This window comes from Bufo gargarizans, chromosome 2 (genome assembly GCF_014858855.1).
Source record: "Bufo gargarizans isolate SCDJY-AF-19 chromosome 2, ASM1485885v1, whole genome shotgun sequence".
NCBI lineage: Eukaryota > Metazoa > Chordata > Amphibia > Anura > Bufonidae > Bufo > Bufo gargarizans.
This window is the reverse complement of record NC_058081.1, coordinates 155,493,222-155,512,869: the sequence shown is the minus strand read 5'-3', so window position 1 is coordinate 155,512,869 and position 19,648 is coordinate 155,493,222. Positions and strand designations below refer to the sequence as shown.

At 39.8% G+C, this 19,648-nt stretch overlaps 1 protein-coding gene across 3 annotated transcripts in view; it reads left to right on the top strand.

Annotated features, from left to right (window-relative positions):
* SLC12A1 (solute carrier family 12 member 1) overlaps positions 1–19,648 on the top strand; it is a 122,762-nt gene that overhangs the window by 91,650 nt on the left and 11,464 nt on the right. For all 3 annotated transcript variants that reach the window (XM_044279630.1, XM_044279631.1, XM_044279632.1), the window contains exons 21-24: positions 5,331–5,474; positions 11,739–11,864; positions 13,217–13,328; positions 13,885–13,971. In XM_044279630.1, coding sequence (XP_044135565.1) covers positions 5,331–5,474; positions 11,739–11,864; positions 13,217–13,328; positions 13,885–13,971 — 469 coding nt within the window. The remainder of the gene's footprint in view (positions 1–5,330; positions 5,475–11,738; positions 11,865–13,216; positions 13,329–13,884; positions 13,972–19,648) is intronic.

Here is a 19,648-nt window from a genome sequence, read left to right as displayed (position 1 = left end):
TGGAGTGTAGCTATAGAAGGTGCAGAGGTAGCAATCGCTATCGGGCCCAGGAGCCTGAGGGGGCCCAAAGACCCTTGTGCCACATAAGATTACACTGGTCAAACGGGTAGAAACCAAAAAGCCACAGGCGGCACCGCTCGGTACTTTCTCCACCAAAACTGCATCTTCCGATACCTTGTATAATACAGTGTACGTGGTGCACTGCCCTGAAGAAGGTACAGCTTCAACAATTGATTGTAGACATAGACTAAACAGGCGGCACTCACCACTGGAATCATCAATCTTCATTATTCATCAATATGAGTAGAGATGAAAACAGGGCCGGGGCGGACTCGCTTCTCCCACAGCGCTAAGTAGTGAAACGGCCGTCGCTACTTAGCGCTCTGGGAGAAGCGAGTCCGCCCCGGCACTGTTTTTATCTCTACTCATATTGATGAATAAAGAAGATTGATGATTCCAGTGGTGAGTGCCGCCTGTTTATTTATATGTCTAAGGTTACACTGGTATTATAGAAAATGCGTGCTGGGAAGGCTCCGTTATAGATTTTGCACTTGGGCCCAGTATCTTCAAGTTACATTCCTGGCTGGAGCGAAGAGGTTAGGTCAAAAATTTGGCATGAGGGGGTGCCCTTTCAATGTTTGCCTATAGCAGGAAGGCTATGTGTTCCCCTGCCCCTGGCCACAAAGCACTGAGGGAAGGGGGGCCCAAGTTGAATGCTTGCACCAGGGCCCATGAGCCTTTAGCTACGCCCCTGATTGGGAATTAACATTCCTACCAACACTCATTCCCAATAATTGCCTCATGTAAACGTGCTGGCGATCATCCAAGAAATAAGCTAAATATTCATTCATTGGGTGCTCTGGTTGTTTATGTAGCACGTACAATCATTTGTTGGCAGCTCATCGTCCTGTGTAAACAGGGAAGCGCTGCAGACAAACAACGAATCTGTACGGGAACAAACAATTGTTCCTGATCATTGTCTTGTGTATCAGCCAGTGCAAATGGGTCCTTACTGTTAAAGGAAATTATTAGGATAGTAATTATATTGTGAGGATTATTAATAATGTGAACACCTAATAAACAATTTACAGTGGCTCCTAGGGAATTATATATTTTATGAAACTGTTACAGACTGTAGTGCTTTAGTGAGTCCTAATGCACATGCAGCAGGATGCTTAGACTGCTAAGAATGTATCTGCTGCCATCTGCTGGACAACATAATCCATAACATGTCCCTGTAGAAACGAATACAAAATTTACAGACCACTGGGCTACAGGAAAGTGGTATAGATTTTTTACTTTGTCTTGTATCACTGGTACATACTCTGACTCAATAGAAAGCTGTTTATTACATGCAACATAACCAGGGGAAGTGTGGTGCTTGCACAATAACTGAGGAATCCATGTCAATCCCTTAGTGACTGCCAAGGGGCGGTGGTCACCAAGGGACCTTAGTATAGGGAGCTGCTTTTTTACAGCGGTCCAGTCTAAATGCTGCATGAGTCTCAGTTCGGTGACTGATTTAACGGCCCGGACAGGCAGAACCACCGATCCAAGCTATTTAACCCCTTACCTGCCACAGTAAATAGCGAACATGGCATCTAAGTGTTTCAGAGGGAGGAAGCTACCTCTTTTGGGCATCTGTAAAATTGTGAAATTGCAGGGTGCCAATGACTTTGCATGGCAGCTGGAGGCTTAAAAAATGCCCCTAGGCGTGCCCTGAGAGTATGCCTATCAGGTTGTATCAGTGTACTACCCTGTACTGCATAAGCGGAACAGTGTATTATACAAGTGATCAGTAGATCGCCTGTCAAAGTTCCATTGTGGGGCTAATACAGTGCATACAGAAAGTCTTCAAACATTTACACTTTTTTCACATTTTGTTATGTTGCAAAAAAAATATAAAAAAAAATACCCCATCAACCTGCATTAAATACCCTACAATGAAAAAGTGAAAACAGAATTTGAGAAATGTTTGCAAATTTATTAAAAAGGAAAAACTAAAATTTCACATAGACATAAGTATTCGGACCCTTTGCTATAACACCTAAAATTTTGCTCTGAGGCCACCCATTTCTCTGGATCATCTTGAGATGTTTCCGCACTTTGCCTGGAGTCCACCTGTGGTAAATTCTGTTGATTTGACATGATTTGGAAAGACATAGCCCTGTCTATATAAAGTCTCACAGCTGACAATGCATATCAGAGCAAAAACCAAGCCACAAGGAGGAAAGAATTATATGACAAGCTCAGATACATGGTTGTTTGACTGCACAGAGCTGGAGAAGGGTAAAAAAAAATTTCAGCTGCACTAAAGGTTCCTAAGAGCACAGTGGACTCCATAATTGTTAATTGCAAGAAGTCTGGAACAACCAGGACTCTTCCTAGAGCTGGCTAAGCAATCGGCTTGAACGGGATTTGGTAAGAGAGGTGACTATACAATAAAAGTTGGGTGACAATGTATGGTCTAAGACTGGACAAACAGCTGTAGTCATCGGAGGCCTACTGATTGATTGATAGCTGGATAGATAGATCATAGATAGACAGGATAAATCATATCTATGTGTCATGTAGCTTTGGCTGCAATATGACCTAATATGAAAGGGCTTTCCACTGAACAAACCCTTTCAACATGTATGATGTGAGCCATACATACAATAGATTCCCGTTAATTACAGTAAATGCCATCCTATACACTATGGGTATAAATATTGTGGCTTCCAAGTGGCAGCATAATCAAACATTCACCTTGTAGGAGTGAAACCCACTATCTGAGATGAGTTCAGACAGCAAAACTTGTCTGCATTAAAAAGTTGATATCCCACATCTCATTGGGTAGTGAAGCGAATGCTTCATTCAACCTTTACAAGAACTTGAAAGGGAATTTTTAATTGGTTTTTACTATGCTCAACTGTTGACAGCACTAGGTAGGGACTGGGGAGGACAGGACATACATACCTATCAGGAGCAGTGTGAATGTAAACTTAGATGCCTGCCAGATTCTGCTCCTGTGAGCGCTCTGGAGACAGAGCTTCATGGTGAAGTTTCTCTGCATTCAACTGCTTCAGAGCTGCTTAGGCCCTGTACCCAATTTATGGTGTTATTCCACTAATGATTTTGTAGATTAAATTAGTGTTGATCATGAATATTCTAATCGCGAATTTTGTATCGCAAATATTGGCATTTTTCGAGAATTCGTGAATATCTAGATTATAGTGCTATATATTCGTGTTTGCGAATATTCAAAACTTTCTTTCATCTGAACCCATGATCCCTCACTGCTTCTTGCTTGTGGGCCAATGAGAAGGCTGCAATATCTTTGACTTTAGGAGTAGTGTTGATCGCAAATTTTCATATGGCAAATTTTCCGATTGCTGATTTTCGCAATCAAAAAAATAATGACTGGAGATCACAAATTCGCAAATATATGACTAATATTCACAAAATATTGCAAATTCGAATATTGCCCCTGCTGCTCATCGATGGATCAAATAAAAATCTGATCAACCTCTTTGATTTGCCTACACCAGGCATCTCAAACTCGCGGCCCTCCAGCTGTTGCAAAACTACAACTCCCAGCATGCCCGGACAAGCCTACAGGTATCAGCCTACAGCAGGGCATTGTGGGAGTTGTAGTTTTACAACAGCTGGAGGGCCGCGAGTTTGAGATGCCTGGCCTACACAAAAAGTGGTGAGAATAGACATGCGCGAACCTGTTTTGTGAACACAAAACATGAAAAAGAGATTGTTTGATGGAAATATTGAGAAAGGAGAAGTGATAACCTTTCTAACTGAATCATAAGCATGATTAACGTTATATCCTATTGAAGACAGTCATCATGTTATTATAGCGGAGCCTAATTAAAGAAGAAGCATTAGTGATCCTAAGTGTCAGATGGGTAATTGAAGCTGGTATCATTTGGCTATGCACTGTGTAGAAACCATTTTATACACCATTTGCCAGGCAAGGAAGATTAGCTCTGTACTTCATTCTTGTACAATAAAAGGTAACTTTCCCATTGAGGAACCTTTACCACAGTCTAGTGCTCCTATCACATTAATGGATAACAAACTTCTTTATGCTTAATCCTGAATGATGCCCTTTTCTCTGAGAAAAATATGAGCCATTTGGGATAAAACTGGATATTCCATATGCAATCTTTTTGTGATTCCATCTACATTTTAATGCTCAAAATATGAAGACAATATAAATGTATGGATGCATCTATCTGGTAGAGGCACTTGTTGAAGGAAACTATGTAAATTAATTAGACCAGGTTACATAAAGGACATCTGTCAGCATCTTTGTACCTATGACACTGGCTGACCTGTTACATGTGCACTTGGCAGCTGAAGGCATCTGTATTGATCCCATGTTCATATGTGCCTGCATTGCTGAGAAAATGTTTAAATATATGCAAATGAACCTTTAGGAGGTACGTCACTGCCTTACAACAAACCGGCCTTGCCCTGCGCAATGCAGCGCAAGGCAAGGTGAGCATCGGAGCAAGAAAACTTAAAGGAGTGAAGGGGAGCTTATATTCGGTTTCAGCCCAAAACTTGGACAACCCATTTAGGTATATTATAATTCCATCCTGTTATTGAAGACGCAATCATAGATGCGCAAACTGATTCTACATTAATCTATTCAAAAAGATTATAATTTCAGCAAATAAATAAAAAAAAGTCTGCCAGTGCAAAACAGGCTGTTTGTTACCACTAAATATTATGCGTTTACCTATAGCCATATATGTTGCTCTCACTTTGACATTACTAATGCTGTCTTGGGGTCCTTAGGGACCTCAAAATGTCATACACAACTTTTCTGGGAAATTAGGGCACTTTGGATTCAGGCCGAATTTATTTGGGTCAAATCTAATTTGACTGCCAATTCAACTGAATCAGACCCAAATTTTGGGAAATTTGCTCATCTCTACTCTTAATATCGTAAATCATATATTAAAGGCCTAGTCATTAATAAATGTGTTTATTGCAGTAAAAAGGTGGCCATACACCTTATATAGTAGATTGATGGTTGAACAATCATTGAACAAACAATTTGATGAACAAACATTTTGCATACACAACAATATACATTGTAGTCCATATTGGCCATTACAGTTGTTCAAATTGGTCATACATGTTAAATGACACTAGGCGACCAATGAACAATCTTTTTGGGAACATTCTTTTAAGAATGGTCTTTCGTCCATGAACCACCTTTCTGACAATTTATAAAATTGAAAATTTGGATGTAGGACAAACCCTTTTTAGGTTTCAAGAACTTACTCTGCTCATAATTACTTCTATCTTCGTTTCTGGTTTTCCAGAGGAGTTCCAGAGACAAGAAAAAGAGAGACTGGCGCTTGAAGCAACTATTAAGGACAGTGAATTTCAAGATGGAAATAGCAGGATTCGTAGGTTCTTCTCTAAATCCAACAAGCTGAATATTTCCAGTGAAGCTACTAAGAAAGGTAACAACATTACAAAGTTTCCACTGGATTTCTTTAAGAAAAATCTTATGTGTGTGCAGTTGTAAGTCTGGGAATAAAGTTAACTTTATCCTTTAAAGAGGGAAAACCAAACAAAAAAGTTTCCCATTTTGTTTGTGTGAATTATTGTGTTTCTGAATAATTTACAAAATGTTACCCGGAAGGAAAATATATGACTTCATCTAAATTAAAATTAGAGCCTGAAGGAATAGCTGTGCCATTTATATACATTACAAGTATTTCTACTTAGAACTATTTGTGCTATGTTCAGCTGTCAAAATAGCTTCCACTAAATAATAGCGTACTTTAGCTATAGCGACATTTGCATTTAGCTTGAAAGGAGTTCACACGTATTGCATGGTAAGCAGCCTGATTTCCTGCTTATGTATTCACAAATAAAGTGATTGCAGGAAAATATATAAATTAGATGTGATGTAGTATATTCTATTGTGAACCAGCCTCCAGTATTAGTGGCAATTGATTCATTTTTCGCAACTGACAGCAATACTTTGAATTCTCCATTCAGCATTTTTGTGTGTTTTGAACAAGTTTGTAAAGTTCTACTATACAAATGTATGCTTTAAAGTGAAACCCTAGGTAAATTTTTGCGTAATAAAATGGACATAATGGGACTGTTAAAGGCCTCAGGAGGACATTAATGTCAGTGGGGGTCGATTTGGCCTCACAGCAGATCTGCCAATGTATGGCCTCTTGTTTACATCAGTCTGCCTACCAGCATGTCGTCCAGACGTTCACATAGTGGTGGTGGTGGTGTAGGGTGTTGGAACTTCGTCCTGTTGACTTGAATGGGACAAAGCTGATGTATCTAATGTATTAAATAAGGCCCTTTTGAAAAGGTCTGTTTTTCATCCATGATGATGTCCATATAGAGTCAGTTTTTTTACTGTGTCTGCTTCTTGCCGTACGAGTGTCATCTGTTTTTCATGTGTGTAAAAAAAAGGAAGGTAGTAGAGATGGGCAAATTGTTTGAATTAAATTCATTCTGCTTGAGCAACAAGGGGCTGTCCTGCTCGAAAAACTCCCCTCTCCCTAGTGACTGACATGGCCAGACATCTTGAGATTAACAGAGCCAGGCGAGATGTCTGGCCTTGTCAATCAACAGGAAGAGGGGAGTCTCTTGAGCAGACGGGAAGGCCCCTTGTTGTCTTTTCTCAGAGTAAGGGCGAATTTCATTCAAACAAATCGATTGGCTCATCTCTAGAAAGTGTTCTATTAGCACTGAACTGTGTGAACCGCTAGGTTTGAAAAAGAGATTTCCTGGGCTTTTAGTAATGGTCCAAACACGCATGGCATCCATGTGCTAATCATGGTTTTCCCAGATCCACAGATGTGAATGGATCACAGTAGTGCTTGCTTCTGTTTTTTTCTGTGGGCCATTGGGCATCTGAATATACCCAATGGATTCAAAGGCTCCATGTGGTGACCATAGAGAACACACACAGCAATCATCTGTGATTCACTGATGTGTCAAAAAAGGCCTTAACTATTATATATTAAAGGCCTTAACTGACACAAACTACACGTTCACACATTAAATAATCCTCTACCTAATGTAGTCTTCTAATATTTAGAAGAGAACCAGATAACTTTTTTATGGGAAAAGCCAATTACAAGGTCGCTCAATAAAACTAGAAGAATTCAATTTTCCTGCTTCTTGTAGAAATGCAACAACTTAGTACATAGTTTTGTGTCCATTTTGAAAACATTTTTATTTTCATTCCAAATTCGGCAAGACACTTAGACAGATAATATGGCAGCATACAAAAGCCACAAATATTAATAAATATGAATCACCTTCTTGAGGAAATTAACTTGAACTAAAAAAGGAATCTTTCACAAAAACAAGTCAATTTAAATATATTATCAACTTTTCAGATTCAGAACCATGTCATGTTCTCTGCAAACTGATCGCACATTGTATTTTAATGTAATTTTATTCCTGACTAAATTGATTTTATCCACAAATATATGCATTGAATTTGTGATAGCTGGTGTTGACAGGGTCGGTGAGCTAGATTCACGGGCATAGACTGTATGATAACATTAGAATAAACTTGTCAAGAGCTATTTATACTCTGAAATATAAAAGCGAGCGGTCAAACACAAATGATAAAGTTTACACAAGTATGGATGTCTGATGCTCAAGAAAATGTATATCTGTCTGCAGAAAATGTATATCCCATAATTACCTTGTCAAATTATCATTCCTTATTCCATTATCATGGAAATAATGCATTCTATATGATCATGCATTGCAATATAAATAACCCATGAGTGCACTTTTACTTTTACAATATTGTTTGTATATGAGAAGGAAAAACATTCTCTGTGCCCCAGGCAGGGGTTCAGAATGCGTACCCTATCACATATACCTTTAATCATGAAGCTTTGCTTAAAGTGGACGTGTCCTGTCCTCCAGTGGCAGCTCTCTTTACCTGGCTGCAGTCTCTGATTTACAGATTCTGCTGGTAGTTTATTCAAGTGCAGATTGGGCACTTAAAGTAGCCCTAAAAGTGGTCCCCATGTTATGGGTGGGTCCAAACTGATAGAAGGCAGTACCAACACAAGAAGGCAGTACCAACACAAGTATATGGGGCTGACACAAGTAAGGGGGTCAGCAGTACCATAGTGGAGCATGAAATACCACCCCAGCAGAACTCAATATCACTGTAGGGTCTATGGGCGCTCCTGATTTTATTTCTACTCCACCTTCCCCAATCCAATGCAACTGGTGCTATTAGTTTTAGCTCCTAATATGCTACTAAGACCATGCACTGTCCTTAGGGTGGTTACCATTCCTAATTCTGAATAGGGAGTCAACCGGAGTGCTCCGACACAGTCCAATCAGTGTGGACAGCGTCAAGGGGCTACGTTTCACTCCCTACTCAGAATCAGTGCTGGTGACTACCCCTCTGTCAGTGGATGGCCTCAAAAGTATATTGAGAGCCAAAACTAATGGCACTCATTACTCAGGAACAGGGGAAGCTAAGGGGGGGGGGGGGGGGGGGGGACAGCAGTAGAAGCTGTGGAACATTGGTTATAGCCAGGTAAAAAGAGCTGCTGTTGTTTGGAAACATGACTTTAATGGCAATCATTCAGCTATCAGTCCTGATTCACCCATTAACATGCATAGTTGGCTTTGATACACTTGCATTTGATGCTTGTGTGTGTGTGGATACAGAAAAAAATGATATATTAACATATAGTAAATTGCAGATTGATTATTGTGTGTGCCAAATAGGCCCATTTCTATGTGCCAATCAGCACTACCTACAGCACTGTAAAAAGCTTGGACATGGGGTTTGGCTGACTGTAAAAATGCATTTAAAGGCAGAGCATTGTATTGTTGTATATCGGATGAAGATGCCAGTATGAGGTTGTAAAGCAATGTACAAATGTTAATAAACAGTTGCTTTCATCCTCCATAGGACAGTCGGTCCACAACCACTAATTCAGGTTTCCATATTCTATGTTGGCCGGTATGATTGATATCCCCTGTTGAGGATGCTAATAGTAGTGTCATGGGGCCTGATTTATCATTAGGTTTTCTTTTTACTCCATTTCTTTGTCTGTGGAAAGTTGGTTTGATGAAAATCAAATTCATCATTCCTTGGCTGGTCTGTTGATAAATCTGGTTATTTTTTTCTTTCGGTTCCCTCAGCGTGATCTAGTGGACCATTTTTATGCCCGGTTACTTTAATAATACGCCATGTCCTGTCTGGAGTGAGTTTTCACATTTTTTTTGCGACTTTTGTAAATGTTGCATGGATAAATCTGGAGTAAATAAAATTTACATATGTAGCAACACCAGTTTTTACTCATTGCAAAAGTGGCTAAAGTGGAGTACTTTAAAAAAAAGTCACAACATTTTTGCGCAATTCATAAGAGTGACAAATTGATGTCAGAAAACTGACAAACCCCAATGATAAATCAGGCCCATAATGTTTTCATGATAGTAAGTTCCATGAACCTCAGGCATTTGTACTGCCACAACTTTCCTGTTTGGAGGCACAAGACATCCATGAAAAAAATGAATTTTTTTTTTTCTAAATTACTGTAGATACTGTACTTTTGGGACATAAAAAAAACTGGCAGACTAATTTTAGGCACAACAATTACGAATATATGCACATTAAAATACAGATACTGCTTATACATTTATTGCAATTTTTTCTTTAACAAAACACTCCAAGTACACAAGGACCAGTGAATTGTTTCTGCCAGTATTCTGAGAAGATAACAATTTGTGGAAAGATGCACTTCAGATGCTTGATGGTGTTATCACCTCTCCCATTACGCTATGTTGTGCAATACTGAACATGTCAAGAGCTACTAATCGCCACTCTTAGTGCCCACATGACAGACCATCTATCACTGTAATTGCTGTCAGGCTACCAGCTCTCGGAGAACTGACGCAGCAAAATAAAAACTCCCAGATCCTACCAAAACTTCATGTCTAATAACGCTCTTCTTTTAGCTAAAGTCATAGGCATGGAGTATTTTAAGTTGTAAAATGTTTCATTTGCAGGTTTTACCTTTAAAAGAGGACAAAGAAAATGTAACGTGTTCAGAGTGCAATGGTCTTTCTCTCCAGTTTTCCTATTGAAGATACTGCAAAAACCTAGCCTGAAATGGGTGAAGAAATCTCTATATTTCTGTATACAGATATAGGGGGTCATTTATTAAACTTAAATATATCTATATTAGGCATGTTCCTGGAGCAGATTGCAGTGCAACGGCTAGTTGCGCCGCAATCTGCGACTTCTCCCTGCTCACAGTCTAAAAAAGTGGGCTTGTTGTGGGCACGGAAGGGGACAGGCCGGCAGACCAGTCACATTTACCATTTTCTACACCTGTTTCAGGCATAGAAAAAGGTCTAAATGTAAGACAGCTCAGAAGCTGTCTTTAGCAGAAGATGATCTTTAGCATATGGGTGTGGATTTTGTTAAAGAAAAGTTCTGTGACTGAAAATCAGTTCCATTCCATAATTTCTGCAAGTCCCATTTATTTGAATGGAACTCAGGGACCAACTGGCCATAGACCCTACAGGGAATTTTCCCAGTGGGCCAATACCCAGGGGGCTGCCTGAGCCCTCCTCATGTCTGCTGGCCGGGTACATACCAATCTGATCCTCTCAGTATATATTAATTTAGGAGCATCGGGTACTTATGCATCTGACCAGTGGCATTGTGTTATTTGGTTCTGCTGAGGCAGTATTTTGTGCTGCACTATGGTATTGTAGGCCCTGCCTACTTGTGTTGGCCTGCCTTCTGTCAGTTTGAATCTGCCTACAACATGGGGACACTTTTAGTTTTTTTCCAGGGCCGCATTAAGTTCCCAGTCCGCCCCTGATGGCACTGATTTGCAATCACAAAAATGTTCTCATAATTTGCCATGTGTGAAGGCACCCAACAGCTCCCCATCTCAGATTTTAGTATAAAGGTGAAACCAAGGGTCAGGTTTTTTTTCTTGACAACAGTGCTATATCAGTCCATGTACTATTTGGCATTGCAGCTTAGCACCATTTACTGTATAGTCTCTACTGAAATCTGGTTACCAAATGCCGACCTCAAGCATTGAAGCTCTGGAGAGTTTGAACAGAATAGGTAAGAAATTCCAATAGAGGTCCTACCTAGGGGCACAGGTAAAAACTCAGAATTGGAGTATATGCAACAGGGGTGAGATTTTAGTCATAAGTACATGACAAAAATGTTGGTAGGGCCATATTTATCCTGTTTAAAGCTCTGAGATCCCATGTATAATTCATCTTACATGTCACGGTGAGTCATGATAAAAAGAGGAACATTTTGCAAACTTAGTTTTGATAGCAAATATGTTAAACAACCTACCAATAAAGGATGGAATGTGACAGATGGACTGAGCATCTGTAAGGCTAAAACATTACGCAAGTCAAGATTGATTCTTTTAAGTAATGTGGGCTGCGATCTTACATCGACTAAATAATGTAAGATGACATTTCCTAAACTGTTTGCATTGTTCTCATTTCAGCCTTCTGCTTAATTTGACAAATCCATTTCCTTTGTTCTAGGCAGCTGAAATCTCTATTTTTTTCCTGCATAACATTAAATGTATGACATTTTTATAATCAAATTCTGTCTCAGTCTTGAAATATAAAGATACATTTTTAATAACACTGCTGACACTGACAGTTGAATCACTGAAGTCTAGCATCATTTAGACCAGTGTTGTTTCTTCATATTTTAGATGTCAGTACAGCACCACCAATGCACATGGGCGAGTACAACCAGAGAGTTGTAGAAGCCAGTGAACAGTTTAAGAAGAAGCAGGGGAAGGGGACTATTGATGTTTGGTGGCTGTTTGATGACGGAGGTAAGATTTACTACAGGGATATTTAAGAAACAACTCACTGCATTGAACAAATAATTTCATTACTTTAAACTTAAGGTATACCCAACCCAACATGAACTAACATACCCGATGACTATCTAAAACAGACAAGAATAGAACATGTTCTATAATTTGCGGAAAGGACATATGGATGCAGACAGCACACGGATAACATTTTTGCGGTCTCATAGAAATGAATTGTGTCCATGTGCAATCTGCAAATAATATGGTCATGTGCTTGAGGCCTGTGTTATAGTGTTCCTCTGTTAGTCCTAAAAGAATTGATGAATAAACTGATACCTGGGTGTTACCAGTTGCACACTCTCACCATGTCTAATCAATGTTGACAGTTTTTGACACGGACAACTGTAACACCCGCGGTCCATTTAGTCATAGATTTGTAGTAGGAGCAGCACAATGGAGAGCTGTACAAGAAGAGTTGCTCCAGAATTTTTACTGCATAGGGAGTAAAACTGTTCACCAAAGCAGACTTGTCAGGGGTGGTGACAGATCCTCTTTAAGGCTAGGGCGGGGATGTGCAACCTGAGGCTCTCCAGCTGTTGCAAAACTACAACTCCCAGCATGCCAAGGCTAACTACAGCTATCAGCCTACAGCAGGGCATGGTTGGAGATGTAGCTGGAGAGCCGCAGGCTGGCCATCCCTGGGATAGGGCTACATGGCGACAAAAAGGGAACAACTACATTAAACTGCGACTGACGCTCAAAAATCCAACTTGGATGATCACAGCATTTCACATGTTGCAGTTCGACACCATTGACTATGATTATAAAAAATGTTGTGTGACCTTTCTGCGTCAAGAAGTCGCGCAACAAATGTTGCAATGTAGCCCTAGCCTAAATGATGATTTACTGCCATTTCACTGATGGGTAAATTTCCGATTACATATCTTTATAATAAACAGATAAATTATGATCACGGTAATTGGTGTTTCACTAATGTCAAACATTAACATTCAAGTCATAACCAGAACTTTACAGACAGGAATAATGTCATTGTTGCCTCCATTGCCATGCTTCCAGAGCAGATACAAGAGCCTTGCTGAATGGCATTGTACATAGAAGGGGGAGAAGTTGGAAAGACGAGGGCAGTAACAGTTGGCAATAGCATATTGGCTTCCTGTGTCTGAACTGATTGTCTGTCTCAGTTTTCACTTTGCTCTTTTGTCTTCAAAACCCCTGGCCTCTAGGGACTGCAATTTGAGAACGAGGCAAAGGGGGAGAGAGAATAAGATAGAATTTCAGGCTAACTAACTCATAATTTTCTGGTCGGATGTACTCAACTTACATCCATTGTTTTTTGTTTTTTTTTCTAGGTTTGACGCTACTAATTCCACATATTCTGACCCTGAGGAAAAAATGGAAGGATTGTAAACTGAGAATCTTCATAGGTGGAAAAGTGAACCGCATTGAGGATGAAAAATTAGTGTAATTATGCACATTGCTTGTCCAGCTTTAGTTTATAAACTTCAGACAGAAAGTAATCTTATGTAAATGCGACATATCCTCATTTTTCTCTGAGGGGGCCATTTATTATGGGAAGTACGCCACTTTTTGGTGTACTTTTAAAGCAGGTTTGGTCCTAAAGGGATTTGCAGACTGTGAAAATCTGCGACTTTTCGCCCCCTTACACCACTTTTCCGAGGTGGGGGTGGGCCAGCAGGCCCTTCTGATTCATCACTTTCTGCGGCGTGTTTCAGCCACCCATAAAGCGCCTCTGCATAACTTAGGCACATCAAGCGGCAGCGGACATGGAGTAAGACCAGATTCTAAATCGCCTGTCTTAGGAAATGTCCCCCTAAATGTTCATTATATATATATTTCCCGAAGGTCCATGCACATTTCCTTTCTTGCAAGCATCTAAAAGTAGAAGGAAAATATATCTTATCTAAAGCAGAATTTATTTTGTAGCTTTTCATTTGGATGGAAATTAGTTTGGAACCGCAGGCACATTGCATTCATATTTTATTCTTTATCTTCACAGGATGGCCTCAATGCTCAGTAAGTTCCGCATTAAATTTGCCGATGTATATATTGTTGCGGACATTAACACTAAGCCTAGCAAAGAAAGGTATGTAACAGTGGCATATTGTCAGATTTGCTACACCAAATTGCAAAACTTTTATTACCTGTTTTATGGACAGAGAAATCTCAGTAAGCAGGAGTAACGGAAAACTCATTTAGCAATGCAGCAATACAGGAGCCCTGTGGATCAAGTACATTCAGAATGGCCTAATAACCACACATTTGCTGTAAAGTTTAAGAGTTTATTAACCACATACTTATTATTAACTATCAGTAGTTTTACAGATCTTATTAATAAGTAGTCATGATTATCAGTCATTTTACTTATTATTCCCATTATTATTATTATTTCTTTTTCAACGCTGCTTCACAATACATAGCCATTGTGTGCAAGTACAAAGGATTTATCAATTTTATTATTCTATTTACCTTTAAAACTCAACAAACCAGAATGAACTCACTGTATAAGATATATAAAGATCATTTGAAGTGAATCTATCAGATCATTCTGCCACCCTATCTGAGGTCAGGATATGACAGAGAGATAAAAGCTGGATATATAGATTTTTATGATATGGAGCAGGATTTCTGAGCAAAAAAACAGGGCTGAGTTCACATTAGCATTCAGCCTTTCTGTTCTCCTATTCCGTTATAGGAGCAGGAGAATGGAAAGGATGGGTTCGGCACAAACATGAACCGAACGGAGCCTACGGACCCCATAGACTATAATGGGGTCTGTTAGGTTTCCGCTCAGAGGAAGATTTTTGAAGCAGAGAGAAAAGTTGTGCGCGCAGGACTTTTGTCTCACCTTCAAAAATCTTTCTCGGAGCAGAAACCTAACACGGTTATACTCAATGGGGTCCATAGGCTCCGTGCGGCTCAGTTATGTTCCAAATCCATCATTTCCATTCTCCTGCTCCTATAGCGAAGCAGGAGAACGGAAAAGCTGAACTCTGATGTGGACTCCTAGGAGAGACAGAGTCCTGATTAAGCCGCCCACACCACAGGTAGAGCTATCAGTCTCTTAGGAGTCCAATCAGGATTTACTCTACTTTTTACTCAGAGATCCTGCTTTAATTCACATAAATCCACATATCACAGATCTCAGCCTTTCTCCATTTATCATACACTGCTCTAAGATAGGGCAGCAGAAATTATTTTGACCATGCTATGCTACTGACAGCATGAGGTAAGGGCGGAAGAAAAGCAGTAAAAAAATACCATTTCTAGATCTTTCATCAAGTAGTGTGAATATGAAATTTTATTCTGCCAGATTCTGCTCTTTAAAGGTACACTAAACCCAGAAAAATAAGGAAAGAATCATAACCTACTAAGGAAAGTTTGTCATTAGCTCTTTTTGCATTGATATCTACAAGCTTCTACAGAAAGCAGTATTGTGAAGTCTTGTGGAGCTGTACACACTGTCCATATAGTGTTATCCATACATTGTGACAGTAACCCAGCTTTCCCAGGATCCTAAAAGACAAATCTGTCTTGCTATGACAATATTTGCGAGTGAGGATTGGAATTTATCTTGGTGGATTAAATATTCTGCAATATTTATTACAGCTCCACATAGTTGTAACCCAGCTTTCCCAAGATCCTGAAAGGCAAATCTTCCTAGCTATGAAACTCTTTAGGAATGAGAAGGGTGATTTGTTTTGGTAGATTTAGTATTCCACAGTGTCTATTAAAGCTCCACATGGTGGTAAACTAGCTTTAATAAAAGTCTGAAAGGTAAATTGGCCTACCTGTGGCACTATTTAGGAATGGGGAGGGGAATTTGTCTTAGTAGATTTAGTATTTAGCATTCTACATGGTGGTAACCTACCTTTCCGATGACCCTGAAAGGAAATTCTCCCTACCTATAAGTAGGCTGATTTATTAGTTAGACCTGATTTATCAAGACCGGGGTAGCACACACAAGGGCTGCCGTATGAGGCATGTAATCGATGACAAGGAGCAGGCCTCATCATAAATACTTGTCTCCTTTGGCAGTCCATAAGCCAGAATGAAATCTATGGCAGCTCATAGCTGCCGTAAATATCATTCATTACTTATGCCACTTTCTGGTGTAAATAATGATGAATGACCCGGGGCCAATAGCCCTGCCCACACCTCACCCTCACCACAACCCCTTTTTGCAAACATGGCGAGGGTGGTGTAAAATGCCAGTTGCAACTTAAAAAGTCAAAATGGCATTTAAAAAGGCATAAGAGGAATGATAAATTTCACCCTTAATATTTAGCAGTCCCTATTACAGCTCCACATAATGTGTTACCCAACTTTCCCGAGACCCTGAATAACAAACCAGTCTAGCTATTCTACAATATGGAGGATTGGTCACTAGGATTCTTACTCAGGTATTCCAGTCTACTGGCTAGCAAATATAGCCATGTATTCTACAATACTGGGAATTGACCATGAATAGGCTGATCTTGCATTCTGCAGTCTGGGAAAGCTGGGTAACAACCTCAGTGATGCATACTGCTTATATAAAATGCAGTCCTTACTTGATACATCATATGAATCTATCATATGGTGCCACAGCAACATAATCTTTTGTCACCAATGCCACTGTACAGTGATGTCAGCTTGTTTTTCCAGAACTCTGAGCAGCAAGTTGGTCTAGATATATGAAGAGACTAATCAATACATACCTAGTTAAATTTGCAATTCAGCAACCTGGGAAAGCTGGGTAACATCCTCTACAGAGATGTAATGGAGGCCACACTTGGTACATACATTCTGTATACACTATGAGGCACATTTATTAAGACCAGCGTTTTTAATAAAGCCCTGCACTGATGGTAGATCCGCCGCAGTTATGTAGAGGTGCTGGCCTCTACATAACTTCGGCAGATCCACTGCTGCTTCTAAATGTAAGACAGCTTCCTAGCTATCTTAAATTTAGACCATTTTCTACGCCTAAAACAGGCATAGAAAATGGTAAATGAGACGGACCATTCCCTTCCCCAACCATGCAACGCCCACATTTTTAGACCTGGTGTAGGTGGGGGAAAAGTCTCAGATTGCGATGCACAGGACCTTTGCGTTTCAATCTGCGCCAGAAATACGCCTAATACAGGCGAATTTCTGTTTAATAAATCATCCATAAATATAATATCAGAACAACCATGAGTATATATTATATGTGTATATATATATATATATATATATATATACATACAAACCGGATTCCCAAAAAGTTGGGACACTGAACAAATTGTGAATAAAAACTGAATGCAATGATGTGGAGACGGCAAATGTCAATATTTTATTTGTAATAGAACGTAGATGACAGATCAAACGTTTAATCCGAGTAAATGTATCATTTTAAAGGAAAAATACGTTGTTTCAAATTTTCACGGTGTCAACAAATCCCAAAAAAGTTGGGACAAGTAGCAATAAGAGGCTGGAAAAAGTAAATTTGAGCATAACGAAGAGCTGGAAGACCAATTAACACTAATTAGGTCAATTGGCAACATAATTGGGTATAAAAAGAGCTTCTCAGAGTGGCAGTGTCTCTCAGAAGCCAAGATGGGTAGAGGATCACCAATTCCCACAATGTTGCACAGAAAGATAGTGGAGCAATATCAGAAAGGTGTTACCCAGTGAAAAATTGCAAAGACTTTGCATCTATCATCATCAACTGTGCATAACATCATCCGAAGATTCAGAGAATCTGGAACAATCTCTGTGCGTAAGGGTCAAGGCCGTAAAACCATACTGGATGCCCGTGATCTCCGGGCCCTTAAACGACACTGCACCACAAACAGGAATGCTACTGTAAAGGAAATCACAGAATGGACTCAGGAATACTTCCAGAAACCATTGTCAGTGAACACAATCCACCGTGCCATCCACCGTTGCCAGCTGAAACTCTACAGTGCAAAGAAGAAGCCATTTCTAAGCAAGATCCACAAGCTCAGGTGTTTTCACTGGGTCAGGGATCATTTAAAATGGAGTGTGGCAAAATGGAAGACTTTTCTGTGGTCAGACGAGTCACGATTCGAAGTTCTTTTTGGAAATCTGGGACGCCATGTCATCCGGACCAAAGAGGACAAGGACAACCCAAGTTGTTATCAATGCTCAGTTCAGAAGCCTGCATCTCTGATGGTATGGGGTTGCATTAATGCGTGTGGCATGGGCAGCTTGCATGTCTGGAAAGGCACCATCAATGCAGAAAAATATATTCAGGTTCTAGAACAACATATGCTCCCATCCAGACGTCATCTCTTTAAGGAAAGACCCTGCATTTTTCAACAAGATAATGCCAGACCACATTCTGCATCAATCACAACATCATGGCTGCGTAGGAGAAGGATCCGGGTATTGAAATGGCCAGTCTGCAGTCCAGATCTTTCACCTATAGAGAACATTTGGCGCATCATAAAGAGAAAGGTGCAACAAAGAAGGCCCAAGACGATTGAACAGTTAGAGATTGAAAACTTGAGAAACTGGTCTCCTCGGTCCCCAGACGTCTGTTGAGTGTTGTAAGAAGAAGGGGAGATGCCACACAGTGGTGAAAATGGCCTTGTCCCAACTTTTTTGGGATTTGTTGACACCATGAAATTCTGATTCAACATATTTTTCCCTTAAAATGGTACATTTTCTCAGTTTAAACTTTTGTTCCGTGATTTATGTTCTATTCTGAATAAAATATTAGAAGTTGGCACCTCCACATCATTGCATTCAGTTTTTATTCACGATTTGTATAGTGTCCCAACTTTTTTGGAATACGGTTTGTGTGGTTTGTGTATATATATATATATATATATATATATATATGAAGTGATCTACTGCATACCTCCACATGCTACCCAGTTTGCCAAAGCTACTTAAATGCAAATCTGCACAATTATGCAGTGAAAGACAGAATTATCACTGCATAACTAGGCATATTAGCTGTATTCAGCTGTATGTACTATGGCTGGTACTGTGTATAAACTACAACTGGTGCTATTGTCACCACGGCTGGCACTGTTACAAAATCCCATGTTTACCATTTGTAACTAGGATATTCCTTCTAACAAAATGGTCATGCTCACTGTGTAGACAAAATATCCAGACTTGGAAGGGGAAAGATATGGTTGCAGCTTTAGAGAACAATGCACTGCTTTTCTAAATTTATTTGTCATGGTCTGCAGTTGTGATATTCGACAAAATAAGAGCAAATAACAAAGAGAATTAAGAAGATTATGTTTTGCTTTGTTTTTTGGGGAATTTTAGGTTTAGTGTCCCTTTAAGTGCATAGGAGATAGAACTTCACTGTTAAAGGGAACCTGTCACCAGTTTTATGGTGTCCTAACTAAGGGCAACATAAATAAGTGACTGATTCTCTTAGCACAATGCTGGGTCACTTTCTTTAATTGACCCAGTCAATCTGCCAACATCTTGTATTGAAAAGCTCCAGCTGATAATGATGAGTCATGAATATTTATGAGCTCCTGACTCTTCCCGCCTACCTGCTGCTGATTGACAGTTATTTTCCATATGAATCAGCAGCAGGTGGGCAGGGGAGTGGCTATAGCTCTGAATTAAATAAACGCTGGACTCAATGACATCACGCTGGACTCAAATCAGCTCATTAGCATGTGGCATCTTTGTGTGTATATTATGAGGTAACCATCTGTCACACCAGTGAGTGAATACCTCTAAGGCACTTTTTAGTAGTTAATGATTGTTTATAATTAGTTAGATTATAATCAAATATCCACGTG